General features: G+C 39.5%; 1 protein-coding gene across 6 annotated transcripts in view; it reads left to right on the forward strand.

Annotated features, from left to right (window-relative positions):
- Positions 1 to 14,852, forward strand: part of FRMPD4 (FERM and PDZ domain containing 4) — a 437,016-nt gene that overhangs the window by 23,452 nt on the left and 398,712 nt on the right. For 2 of the 6 annotated variants that reach the window (XM_048860774.2, XM_048860715.2), the window contains exon 2: positions 3,231 to 3,350. The exons of the other annotated variants lie outside the window; for them this stretch is intronic. In XM_048860774.2, coding sequence (XP_048716731.2) covers positions 3,231 to 3,350 — 120 coding nt within the window. The remainder of the gene's footprint in view (positions 1 to 3,230; positions 3,351 to 14,852) is intronic. 6 annotated transcript variants of the gene reach the window in all.

Consider the following 14,852-nt stretch of genomic DNA (forward strand, 5'->3'; position numbering starts at 1 on the left):
TGCAGAGATGTACCTGCCAAGGCACCAGAGCCCTGATTGGCACAGTTCCCAAATGAAAAAAATGTCTATCAGAAGCCTCGACCCCAGAGATAAAAGGCAAGTGACTTAACCCATTGCTTATGAATAGCTTTCCCTTTCTCAGAGACTTTTTATTTCCTGGATAATTTCATAAGGCTGAATTTGGAAAAGGTGTGCTTTCATTTCTGAGTCAGATTAACTTCCTGAGGGTGGGGAGATATGTTTCCCCAGAGCTGTGATCAGTGCAGGCATTGAATTGAAAGGTGCTACGCAAGGATAGCATTACAGTAGGGGTGACTCAGGTATGATGTGGGAGCCACATGTTTTCCAATAGTACTCCTAAAATGGTCCAGCACAATTCTCAAAGACTTTAGAATATTCCCATGTGCTGTCCTCCATAATAACTGCTCTCCTACAGTGTGAAAATCTCCTTCTGTCTGCTTCTGTTGCCATGTCCACGCCTGAAGGAGGAGATGGCTAAAGCACAAATTGGAAATAACAGCATGGATTTTTTTTTTCTGTAGAAGGGACTTTGGCTCTGGGAGACTTGCAATGAGCTGGCAAGCAAAATTTCAGTGGCTTGAGGAAGTGTGATGTGTCAGTGAGACAGAACAACACTCCCGGAATGCCTGTGCCCAAAGCCTCAATTCTATACACACCCCGTCCACATGTCCAGAAAAGTTTGACCATTCTTGTATTATGGCAGTGTTACATTAATGAGGTCAAATGGTGGTGACACCGGTTAAGTTCAGATCCTTTGGCAGTAAAATGCAGTGTGTCCTGCATGCAATATCATTGTGATGATGGGCATGCCTCAGAATAGATAAAATTTAGTGTTATATGTTTATACCAAATTATGATACTTCTGTGCAAGTAATTTGATATTGAGTGTATCAAAGTAATAAAACACATTTTGTCTTGTGAGGATTTATTGCTGTCAAGTTCAGTTGGATTAGAGAGAATGACTGATGGCCCGCAGTCTGGAGGATAATATTTACTACTGTTCATTACTTCACATATAAGAGACGGTTAAGTGATCGATTTTAATACTGCTTATGTGAAATCTGTAAAGGAACTCTGTAAAGGGAGTTGCATGGGACTGTAACATAAACATTCCCCAGTAGATGAGTAAGTTTACCTCATCACAGTGCTGTACACATGTTTTCTTCAGCCACTGCCATTTTTTACTTGTCTGCTGTGCTGTTTGGGGTAGAAATGGGCAAATATATTCTTGCAAATAAAACTCAAATTTCCTTCTCTGATCTGCACCTTTTATTCACTTTTCCACTGACATTTGGCTGAATGAACTGTGTATTCACCAGAATGTTTTCAGAAAGCAAAAAGCATTGTAAGTGCTCGCATATGCATAACATGAATAAATATGCACATCAGAAATGAACCCACAACCTTTTAGAATGCTCTTTGCAAATTGGAATGGGGAAGAGGGAGATTTTGGGAGAGGAGCAGGAGGGAAAAATAAATGAAATGTTCAGCAAAGGGTTAGGATGGGTTGTATAGAGCGCTGTCATCTCCAGGAGAATTGGCAGAAGGGTCCCTTCCTTGGCAGGATATTCCTGGTCACCTGGCTGGGTTCCTGTAGTGCAGCCAGGCAATGAGGTGGGTGAAGCACTGCCCTGGCGCATATTCCCTTTGGAACCCTCTTTCAAGATGGCATCAAGAGATTTTTGCTCTGCTGCATCTTTATTATATAGATTCTTATTCTGTGCCTTCCAGTCGTGCATTAAGCAACATGACTAACGTCTGTCACATGTTTGTTTTCTCACCCTTTTCACATGTCAAGAAGTGTGTGCAGTGCAGTTGGGTATTTTGGGGTTTTACGCGCACACATGCACACGTGCACATGTTGTCATGGGTCTATGTTAGAGAAGGCAAGGTCAAAGAAATGTGCCTTGCAGTGGGAGGGGAAGGTGGTGAGCTTTGTGATGGTCTATAGTTCCTGTGGAAGTTCATTTCAAAGTCTCAGATTGGCACCTGAGAAAGCTGTCTTCTGTACAGAGAAGTTTTACCCCTATTTTAGAGAGTTCCATTGTGCCAGAGGAGCAAAGCTGTTGACCACAGTCTTCGTCCTGGAGCTTTAGTTGATCTTTTAGATATCCTTGGCCTGGCCCAAGCCAAGTCCAAGACTTTGAATTTGATATGAAATTCTGTGGGAAGCCAGTGAAGAGAGTGGAGGAAAAGTTTGAAGTGCTCACCCTAGCCCATAATTAACAAATAAATAAAAAACTGGCATATCTGAAAATGGAAGTTTATGCTCCGAGAAGGCCCAATTTACTGTACACAGGATCATGATAAAAAAAACAATGGGGAAAGGGCACCAACGACAGAGGAAGACACCAGGAAGGATATGCGGGGGGCCAGTGTAATGTATGCACAAAACTCACAGGTTTATGTGGATTGGTGATCAGAGCACAAGTAGCAATATCTCTTTGACATGTATGGCGGCTACAAGCGTGAAAAGGTAGAAACTTGGGGTCAGGACTGAAGGATTAAGACAGGTGGAGAAGAAACAGCAAAGAGAGTGCAAGTGATGAGAGATGGAAGAAAATGACAGAGGGGGAGAAAATTTAAATAATTTATGCCTAACGAAGAATGCATTGCTTTTGTTTTATTTATAGTCACACCAGCAGCTCTTTTAAGCTAATTACTGTAAATCACATCAGTTGCACCATAACATACCAAATTGCTTCAACTTTTCCAAACTTTTTCTGGGAGATCTTGCCTTAGTAGTATTCTTCAGAAGAACAATGGGGTGAGGTAGCTTGTTCAAACAAATTCTTTTATTGCCACTTTAAAAATGAATTGTTGGCAACTTGGAGGTAGGAAGAGTAATTATGTCTTTATAATTCTGGGTGACATCACCTTTTTATTCTGGAGAAAAAAATTGAAATTAGCATGAAACAGCAAAGCAGGGAAGTGTGGACTGTGCTGTGGTGATCAGAGTCTTCTGTATCACTACCTCATGGCTGTTTCTTTGTGGATGTGGTGACAGTGAAGGGCTATTCCAGATGGATACAAACCATTAAACAGTGTGAAACGGATGGGTTGAGAGGAAAAGTGTGTGTGTGTGTGTAAGGGGGTGGGGTGAATGAGGAAGATGAGACTCATTTTGCACTTAAAAATAAAAGCAACCCTCAGTTTATGGGGCCTAGAGGGCCCCTAGAGCTCTGCTTAAATTGTTCTTTTGAATCCAGGAATGGGCTTCTCAAGAGTAACCTGGACGGAGAGCAGGGGGACCCTGAGGAGAGAGGGTCAAGGTCCACAAGCATGAGCAAAGGCTTCAACCCTGGTAGATCTGTTCGCTCATGGGGGCTGTAAGTCAGAGATTTTTACTTTAATCATGTGTATGTATATGTAAGTGCTTTGTGTGTCTGTGCATAGTATATATGTAGATATATATGTAGTCAATACACAGGATGGTAAACAGATCTATTTAATTATTTTGCCATGTTTTTATCATATTCTTGGTAAATTCCTTTGAACTAAAACATTTCTATAAACTGTACTGAAGTATTTTGTGAATACTTTTGACATGTAGTGTAAATGTCTTGGGAGGCACTAGTGACTTACCATGAGTTAACTGATGGTCAGTTATCTTAAGGGAGCTAACACGTTTGTAAAGGCTATCATGGACGCTCTCCAAATGTTTGTTCCAGGGTACAAATGTTTGTGGTTTACTAGGAGAAACAATATATGTTTGTCTTCTGGCACAAAGATTTGGGGAGTGTTCATAGCCTTTGTTCATAGCCTTTGCAGCGGCGTTCCCTCCCTCTAGATATTTGGCAGTCTGGGGCACACAAGCTGGTATTGGCTTCTCAAGCGCTTGATCCTCCTTTTTTGAGTGTTTTCACCTTGGAATAGCTATCAAATAATCAATTACAAAAGCAGTAATAATGTTCTAGCAGTACAGGTGGTATTATATACTATAAGGTTTCTCAATTAATGTATTCTCACCCTTTCTTGACAACCTGGTGATCAGAGAAAGGACCAGCCTTGCCTCTGGCCTGCCAAGAGACTTCGATGGTCCAGATTCCTCAAGTCTTGAGTGAGAGGTGAAGAACTCAGAAGAAGCTAGAGCTAAAAGCTATAGAAAGACTATAGAAGCTAACTTAGAGTTTACTTAAAAAACTAAGAATTAAGAACTAACAATGAACTAGCTAAAACTACCCAATATGGTGAGTTTCCCCTATAATAGGGCCTGAGCCCTAAGTGCCCTCCTTCCATGTCCAAACAACTTCCTGACCCATGAAAATGTTAGGGTACACTTACTCTGTAGGCTGGCGTGTTCGTGCATGTGAATGACATATTTGTAACTATTAGAGACTATTAGCTCACCCTTGCCTCTGTTATTTCTGTTCTAGCGGGTTGTTTCCATGTTCTTTGTGGTGTACCTGCTAAGTCTGAAAAAGGCCATGAACTTGGGTGGCCTTAACCACCACCATGTTTTAATTTGCCCACTTATCTTTGTGAAAGGTCACACACATATATACTGTATACTTAAGCTCATCACCACCCATCTAGGGTAAAGCTCTCAATCATATATATGTTAACTTGCTTTAGCTTAACAAACAGGATGTTGCCTGTAGGTTCTTTGCATTACAGTTAAAATACTCTAATATAAATTGATAAACCTATTATAATAACAAATAACAAACCTATAATGTAACAAATGATCAGACTCATAAGAAAAGATATATATGCAAGCAAGCAGGATAGCCCGATAGGCTACATGATGGAGGTGGTTGCTGAGTTCAGCTTTGAATATCCTCATTTCTGATCTTGTCCAGCCACTTGATACAGGGCAGCTGACAAAGATGATGAGAATCAAAAATGTCAGTCTGTCGCTCTTCAGCATTCCTCAGTGCCCACGTTTCACTTCCGTACAATAGAGTTGGTATAACCATGGTTCTGTAGACCCACAGTTTTGTGGCAGGTTTGATGTCACAGTATCTCCACAGAGGCCACTCAAGGGTCCGAAACATAGCAGTAACTGCTAATATATGTGTCCACATCTTTCAGACACCCTCCAACACAGTCTGTGATGCCGCTGAAGTATTTGACTGTTGTCATGTGCTCAGTGTCCCACCCAGACAGGTTAATATTGAGCTGACTGTAATCTGGAGCTGGAGGCTGCTAGATGATAATGACCAGAGGTGTAATTTTATCTGGATTAATAACCAGACCAATGCACGCTGCTTCTTGTCTGACCAGATAGCCTATCAGTAGCAGCAATTTACCAAACTGAGCCAACAACACAATATCATCGGCGTATGCAAGATCTCGAAGCAGAATGTTGTCCAGCTCCGTGCCACTGAGAGCTGCCTTTTCAAGTTTATCCATCAAGCGATCAATGTCAGTATTAAGCAGTGATGGTGATAGAACACAGCCTTGCTAAGCTCCTGTGGAAATAGGAAACCATGTTGTGTATCTGCCATTGATTTGAACCTAGCTAAACTTCATGCACATGAGTAATTACTCTGAACTCAAAGGAATGCTGCACTTACATAAATGTTTGCAGGATTGTGGCCTAAAAAGGAAAGCTTTTACTGTATTAAAACCCAAACATCTTAGTAGTCATCAGAACTGAAAATATGAAAAAAGTACATGGTTTTTGCAAAGTATTGCAAGCAGTTCCATTGGCTTCTGTTGCCTTTGGTCTGCAGGGTTTTTTGTCTCCTCTGACTTTATGCTGCGTGTTTACTTGTTGCATTTCTCTCAGTTTGGACAATGAAAATACTAGGTATTTTCAATTTATTTCTAATCTCTTGTACTTTTTTTGCTGTCACAATGTTGTACTATTTGGATTGAGTTTTATTTTTATTTTTAATTCTTTAAAAACCTTGTTTCCCCACTGGAAATTTTTAAACCTGTAATTGGATTTAGGTTTTGATATAGCTTACTTTAGCTAAAGCTACATTTTTGGTCCAAATTTGAGGTGCCATTGTCACTTTAAAAATGCCTGCGTCTGAAATCAGTCCAGGTAATCAGACGTACCTTTCAACAGTGTTATGTTACAGCTGTGATTGCTTTTTGCTTCAAATTTTGTATAAGAAATTGGTAATTTATAATGGTCTTGAATTTATTTTAATGAGAAAAACTAAGTTGCAAACATGGGATCTGCTCCTACAAATAGTTATTAATTATCAGAGTGCTTACTACCAGGATTAATCATATCTCAAGGGAAATACAGCTCAATAGTAGCCTGGTTATCTTATTTTACTAATATATTTTTATATAGATCCTTTTAAAAAAACAGCCAAACAAAAAAAAAAAATAAATAAACCCAACTCTAAATTAAAATAACATTAAAATTGAAAAGTTAGGAACTGTTTGAACTAACATGCCCCTACACCATTAATTCAGTTCCCTTGTGTGTACACATTATGATATAGTCCTTAATTACGTGATCCCGTACTTCACTCAGTTCAGGTTGGATGGTGCTCGCTGAATGGGCAACTGTTCAATATTTTCTTTTCTTCTCATTGTTCTGTGTGTGGACAGTTGACTGTGCACTATCCAAACCCTGCACTGAATACAGAATAATTAATGTCTTCATGGCTGTTTCTGTGGTGTTCTCACCATGCTATCTGAGTGCTTCACAAACACTTATCGATTTATCTTCACTCCTCTGTGATACTTGTGGAGGGTATTATTATCTTTATTTTACAGATGAGGAACTGAGAGATGAGAGAAATTAAAGCCAAGATTGTAATGAGTCTATTAATTTTTGGTGTCCAACTTGAAACAGTCAGGACCTGATTTTTTTCCGAGAGCTCAGCATTTTTATAGCATTTTATACGTTCAACGTGCATCTCCCATTGACTTGGTTTGCAGTTGTGAGCACTTAGTACTTCTGCAAATCTGGCCCCAGGTGTTTCAAGTCAGACACCTAGAAAATGAGGAACACACAATTAGTGACCACCTGTGAACATTTTGGTTTAAGTGACTTGCCCAGAATCACATAAGAACTCCGGGGCAGAGACTGGGATAAAATCCAGTTCTCCAGACCAGCATTCAGCTGCTACACTACAAAACCATCCTTTCTCTTCCTGCAGTTCCCTTCCTCATTCATTACAAGCCTCCTAACTTCTGCAACAAATGAGGCTGTGGTCCTGCAAACAACAGCATCCTTTATTACAAGGTCTTGATTCATTCCCTGAGCACTATCCATTCTGTGCTCTAAATGATGCAGGATGGTGAGTATGTAGTATCTGATCATAATGTATATGTACAGTGGGGTCACGGTGAAGTTGCACTGGCAATCTTAATTCTGGATTTTTCTAACTTTTGAGTGCTTGTTTTGGCAACCTTGATTTTGCATAAAAAATGTTCTTTTAATGTTCTTCTTTTTTTATGTAATTTCCTAATATTTAAAAAACAAACAAACAAAATCCTGAAAGAACAAATTCCATCACATAGAACTACTACACTGATCCCCACATTAGTCATCAGCAGCACTGGGACCAATAGGTTTACTGCACAGACCCTAACTACTTGAGCTAATGGAGTAACTGACAGCAGTAGCAGGCTCTTAGCTTCTGGATGAGCTGCTGTAGGGGGATGAGACACACACTTTGCCAGTGAGTTTCACACACATTTTCTGACAGCTGAGGAATGTTGGGTTCAGTTCCAGATTCTGGAGAAGAATGTGTTTAGTGGTTATAGATCCTTATGCACCATTATCCTCTGCCCTTATCTATTCCCTCTCTCCTCCATTGCTCCCCTCCATTCTGCTCCCTACCCCTCTGCATTTGAGTTAGGCTGCTTCCTCCATCTTCTCCTCACTCTCTTGGTCCTGTGCTTTCAATATCCCTGCTCTTAATTCCAATGCTTGGCACCACAGCAGCCTTTAGCAGACAGGAGGGGCAATTACAAGTAAACTCTCTGATCAGCCTCTGCAACCTTGGGATGGAACGTGCTCAGTTGTTCCATAGGGATGCACATGGTTAATTTGTTGGTATATAGCAGATATGTGGGGATGGAGCATGCTTTGAACAGACAGAATCACTGGAGAATAATACTGATAACTTGTAACAAACCTAACATGGGCTACAGCATTTTTTTTTAATAATTTTTTTTGTCGGGGTTATGACTTGACCAAATCTGGGTGGATTTTCATAGGGATTGCAAAAGGCACATACCTGACACTAGGATGTCAACATCCTTGTCAAACTCCCAAGTCCCTGCTGTGAAGCATGGAAGTGCTCAAGCTTCTCAGTGAAATGATTAACCCACACTAAAAAATTCTTCCAAACAACATAATTTTACCTCTCCTCATTCTCACAAATGGCCCAGAAATGTTTTAGCTGACACTTTCCATAACAATTCAGTTTGAGACAAACACATAGCATGGAAAATTTCAGACCGAACTCTTAAAAGTTTGGCAAAGATTTAAGTAGCTGAGAACAATGTCATAATGGGAAGCATTATGGAATAGCCAAATCAACGTCACCTTTAATTAATCTAACAAATTAGTGGGACATCTGTCTCTTGGATTTTCATGTTAAAATAGCATCACTCAACTTTCAGGACCTGTAGAATCTCTGCATGTCAATGTTTGAACTCTGACATTTCATCCTTAGGTGATACTGCGTTATTATATAGTGCATTGTCGTGCCTTCTGGAGCCACCTATGTGAATAGATGATATTCTGTGTACCAGTTTCATCCATAATGAGGTGTTGTTTTTTTTTAAATAACAGTGACCATATCCTTCCCCAGAGAGAGAAATAAATAAATAAATATGTGGCAAATAGATTCTGTAAAGTGGAACGAATATGATCCATGCTGAACTTGACTGTGACATCTCAGATGTTGTTGTCCATTCATATTCAGATTATAAACTCCTCGTAGTAATGTGAGTTATAAAACCAACCTGTAGAACAAAGATGATTGTAAACTAACATTGGGTTCTAGTGATGTTGCAAATGTCTTGGACTTAGTGTTTCTGATATATAATGTTGGCATGCCAAACATCATCATAATAAATAGTGTCATACAGATAGTATAACAGTTTTGTTATAGGTGGGCCCTCAAATCTGCAGCAAGCTCCCTCCTCCACTTCTCCCCTTGGTCTGATATAGCCCTGGTTCGTTGGTCCTTAGGGCATGCTGGAAGATGCATCTGTTTGGACAGGGTGCTTTGGAGAGCAGATTCGGATGGGGTTAGATCTGGAGGGACTAGGAAGGGAGATCTGTTGTCCATTTAATTTTGTTTTTGTAATTTTCAGGCAGGGGCATTTCCTTTTTACAACTCTAAAAAAATATAAATCCATTGTTGAGCTGGAGCCAAATTCTCTCCTTGCATGTATGTGCTATGTGAAGTCAATGGGAACCTTATATGTTTTATCTTATGCCAGCGTTTTGGGCCTAGCTATTCACCATTCCTTTGGTTCAATTGGGTGCAAGTGACAATTTGTAGAAAAACTGAGTTTGGACGAATAAAAGAGATGGTGAGAGTTGTTACTGGAGTAACCTGTCAAGCAAAGAGGACTGGTATCATATATGAATCCAGTCCAGGTCATGCAATTGACTTACCACAGATAGGATTAAATGCCAACATGGAAGCTAGTGGCACCTGTACTACAGTGCAGTACAGATAAATCTGAAGTGGGGGTGTGGAAAGGGGAAACGGAGCCCCCACCCCCCCGCACAGAAATATTTGCTGCCTCCACACACAATAACCGCACCTACTGGCAGAGTTGGAAAATGGGTCATGGTGGGGATGGAGGAGCAGATCTAATCGCATCCTTTCTCAGCTGCCCCGAACGTAGTCCCTGGAACCAGTACTGACTCTTCCAGACTCGCCTACAGCTTAAATATACCCTCTCCCAGAACTCCATCCCTGTGGATGTTCTGGGTTCACAGGTTAACTCTTTAAGGGCATGTGATAGGTGTAACACACAGAATGAATTTTAACACACCATTGCTCTTAACTGCATATGAAATACACAGATATAAACAAAACTAAAAAATCCCACACATTTTTACCACTCTAAGGCTTCTTTGGGCTGGGGTTAGAGTCCTCTGGGGTTATCCAGGGTCCTTCTGCTGTAACACATAGCTTGTCTTAATCATGGAGCCTCTCTCTCTCCTTCAGGTCAGCTTGTTTTGAGCATGGTCAGCTTGCTCCTTCAGTTAATTTGAGCATCCCCTGCTAGAAAAGCATGTTTCTTTCCTTGTCTCCTGCCCAAAGCTTCCCGAGTCTCTCTGAGTTTGTTTCACCACCACACCTGATTCCTTTGACCTGCTGCTGGTGATTCTCCAGTCTCCAAACCCCAGCCTCCTGCAGACTAGCTGGAGGAAGTGGCTTCTCCCAACTCCAGCCAGCCTCCTTAGTAAACCAATTAATTGGTCAGAGTAGCTGCGAAGGTTAACTACTGTCAATTATATCTAGTCTGGGAGAGAGATGCTTACAGACTTGTCAGCAAAGGTGAAAGCACATAGACATAGAGACATTCCACGATACAGCAATTTTCCTAAAAGCAACTTCACAATGTCACTGAGAATTCGTAAGTTCCTCTACCTCACACAGTAACAGAAATAGTGAACTGTTTTCTCTTTCTCTCTCACCCTGGTCACACAGCTGCATTAATCCTGAATTTTACCTAATGCCAAAAATTAAAGTTTAACATTTTTTCCTGCATAATGCTTTATTATTTTATATATACCTTTGCTCATTTGAATTGTGCCTGGAAACCCCCTGGAAACATTCTTTTCCATATTGCTAATACTTTGACAGAGACAGTTTTTGTCTCAGAGAACAGTCTTGCATTAAAGTCTCAATTAGCAACCAGATTCCATTGTGAAATACATCAGTATAAATTAATGTCATATTGTGCTACGCTATGTTTGCCACCTGTTCAGAGCTTGCTATCTCTGGTTCCTAACCTAGACCACTGTGTTTTAGCAGTGCAAGCTTCACAGTTTCCTATGCAAATAGGTTAGTTCCAGACACACAGTATAACAATGTCATTTTAAGCCACTGGGAAAAAAGAGAAAAATGAGTGAAGGAAGACAAATGTCAGAGTAACTTGAGGCCAAAAAATGAGCTTTGAAACTGTTATTGAGGTAATTCTGCAAAGAAAAGTCTGTCTCTTTTGAACTCCTGTATTCTGATCCTGTCATGTTACACCAGTACTTGAGATATGAATATGCAATTGAGACACTGTGCTTCATCATTAACAGTCTTGATGCAGACTTCAATAGCATTAGGCCTTAGGTGAATTAAGTCGGTAGAATATTTATTATTCATTTCAAGGCTGCAGAATCAGGTCCCAAACAAGTGACATATTTAGCTGTTCCACAGAGCATTAAAAAAGGCTATTTAGTCCATACCAGAAGCAGCAACCACCCTGTTCTCAGTCCCTCAACCCTGCTTACATGCACAAGAAAATTAAATAAATCAGATTTAGTTAATCTGAATCAATTTGTCAACTCTTTATGTACTCAGATTTGAAAGCTCCGGATTAACATACCAAGGGAACAAATATATCAAAAAAATAGTTACCACTTCACTCTTTTTTACACCTACTGACATACATTCCAACACATGTACTCTACTAGATAGCAGTTGTATGTATAAGGTCTTGCTGTACATGTAATGAACACATGATAGAATCTGATTGATTAAGAAACAGATGGTGCACATTTTTTCTAGAGATCTTTAATACATCAGTCAGGATGTGGATTACACACAGAAAATATATTGGCACAGAAAAGAAGAGGCAATTTGGCAGGGTCGACACAAATGCAGATTAAAGTGTGCAAGCTCTACTGCATATGAGAACCAGAATAAATAACTCATTCATGTTCACCGAACAGACCCCAAGAGCTATAACTGGAACGTATGTGGATCCTTACATAGTACATGGTAGCACCCATCTTTTGGCAGGAGGCTGATTAGTTATACCCTTCATTTTCAAATAATTATCTTTTTTGTGACAAAATACTGGGATGAGGAGGAGAGTAGGAGGAAGTCTTATAGATTTTAAAAGTTGCAAGAAAATGTGAAATCTCAGTGTTGTGAAATATCTATTTTCCCTTAAACCACTAGAAAAAGGGGCATGTGTCTCCTTGTCTGTAGGAGAAAACCGAGCAATCGTAATGATTAGTGAGCACATTTATAGACTGGAGTAAAAAGACACACATGGTCTGAGTAAATTTTTGGCATCTTCTTTACAGGATATAAAAGTTAGACTATCTCCTGCTTTGGAGTTCCCCTTTCTTGTATTTCAGAGCAGTGTGTGATTGAGGTCTGTCACTTTACCCAGGCAGAGATAAGGAACAATATACCACAACAACAAATCATTTGCGTAGTGAAAGAATGTGCCTGAGCTCTCAAAGTAAGATTCACACAAGAATCCTGAAACAATTGGAACGTTTTCATGCTGCACAAAGGTTGTAATTAAAAATAAAGCCTTTTCCTTAAACCCTTTACTCCTCTCAATTAATTCTACCAGCGTCCTTCTGCCCAGAAACTAATGCACACTCAGTAGCTCTGTGACAATTTGGGGAATCGGTCTGTACAACACGATTACACAGGAATGCTGAAAATGACTTTGTAATGAACTATTCACGTTTTGAGGGAGATCAATCCTAGAGATGACCATAGAAACCTTTTAGGGAACAAAGGTTTCCTCATTCCAGAGTGGGCTTGTTTCATGGTAGAGGTGAGCCCAAAATGAAACCTTGCCTCTGCTTTACCTCTGAAAAAATTTAACAGCCAAACTGCAGGTTGTGCCGATCTCTTTTCCTTATGATTTATTTTCCAGTGTTCTGTCCAGTCTTGATTTGAATGTCCCAAGCCCTTGCGCTACAGCCACTTTCCTTTGGATGCTATTATACCATCTAATTTAGATCTCACTGTCCCACCTTTATGTCCTCCCATTTCTCTTCATATTGTGGGATTTACACACTTCAGATAATTTTAGTCTAATTGCTGCATTCTTTGTATGGAAGGAGTTGCTGTATACCTAATGGAACAATTTCCTGCAAAGCAATCGGGAAACAATTTAGATTCAGAGATCAGTTCTGTTTTCTTCTGCCTTATCTCTTGGCAGATGTATGCACATGGTACAGGTGGTGGTAAGAATGAATATCTGGACATGTCAACATAGGGACATAAGACATTTTATTTCAGTTTGGGAAGCATAGGTAATATGGATGAGCAGTGTCAAGCTAACAGCTGTACTAGGAGGTATGGGTATAATGTAAAAGCCTGAAGTGCCAGAATGAGGGTGAATTATGAGATGAACCTTCTCTTTGGCCCAAAATAATTATTCTTGAAATTAATAGACGTTGTCAGTTAGTGTTAGGTTCAGACATCAGACAATTTGAGTGTATTTGTATTAAAACAATATTAAGACTAATATTAGAGAAAGTTATTAGCAAAGTTAAATTTTAGCCACATTTAGTATTGACCAAAACTCATATTGCATCCAAGCCACACTTGTTCAAATTTATAATATTTGAAGCAATGAAAAAGTCAAAATGTGGATTTGCTATAATGTGCATGTGAGAACTAAAACCTGAATAAAAGCTTGCCTTCTGAGGAATAATTTTACTCCTATCCCCCATTATATAAAATCAAGTGAGATAATATCAGTGGAATAGCACGTTGTCACAGGATAGTGGTCTCCTGCTGCTACATAGAAAGGGTGAAATACTTAGGGGAATTATGTGTCATGGAGAAGCCAAGATATTTATTTCCAGTGGAGCAGTCACTGATCCTGTGTGAATTTATTAGTACTACTTTATTTATCTTATCAGTACCAAATGATTCATAGAGTTTAAGGCCAAAAGAGACGATTTAGGTCATTTAGTCTGACCTCCAGTATTTCGCAGGCCATTACATTTCACGCTGTTAAGCCTGTATTGAGCCCAATAGCTTGTGTTTAAGTAAAAGCATATCCTCCAGAGAGTTGTCCAATCTTGATATGAAAACTGATGGAGAATCCACCATTTTCCTTGGAAGTTTGTTCCAGTGGTCAATCAACTTCACTGTTAAGGCACAAGTCTTATTTATTTTAATTTTAATTTGTCTGGCTTCAGCTTCTAGCCATTGCCCTTCTCCACTACATTAAAGAGTCCTTCAGTAACTGGAATTTTCTCCCTGTTGAGGGTACCTATACACTGTAATCAAGTCACCTCTCAGTCTTCTTTTTGATAAAATACACAGATTGAGATTTTTAAGTCTCTCATAAGACATTTTCTGCAGCCCTCAATGTTTTTGTGGCTATTTTCTGCAACTTCTCCACCTTTTTAAAATGTGGATGCCAGAACTGTTCACAATATTCTAGAATCAGTCTTACCAATGCTGAGGTAAACTCACCTCCTTATTTCTACTCACTATTCCTTGCTGTCCTCCTCATTATTTATCACTCTGCAAATCTTTGTGCCATCCACAAATTTTATTAGTAGTGATTTTATATTTACTTCCAGATCATTGATGAAATATTGAATAGTGTCAGGCCTAGGACTGATCTTTGTGGAATGCCACATGCACCCTATTAAATGATTTCCCATTGACAACTGTTTTTTGAGATCTATCAGCTAGTTTTAATCCATTTCATGTGTTTTTTACGGATATTGTGTAGGGCTAATTTTTTAATCACTGTCCTCTGATACTAAGTCAAATATGTTACAAAAGTTTAAATATATTACATGTATGGAATTACCATTATCAACCAAACTTGTAATTTCCTTGAAGTAAGTCAGGCCTGTCAATCAAATCTACTCTTTGTAAAGCCATCTTGACAACCTTAATTATTAGAGCTGGTTGGAATTTTTCCAATGGAATATTTTTCCATTGGAAAAT

The sequence above is a fragment of the Caretta caretta genome, chromosome 1 (assembly GCF_965140235.1).
Source record: "Caretta caretta isolate rCarCar2 chromosome 1, rCarCar1.hap1, whole genome shotgun sequence".
In the NCBI taxonomy this organism is placed as follows: domain Eukaryota; kingdom Metazoa; phylum Chordata; order Testudines; family Cheloniidae; genus Caretta; species Caretta caretta.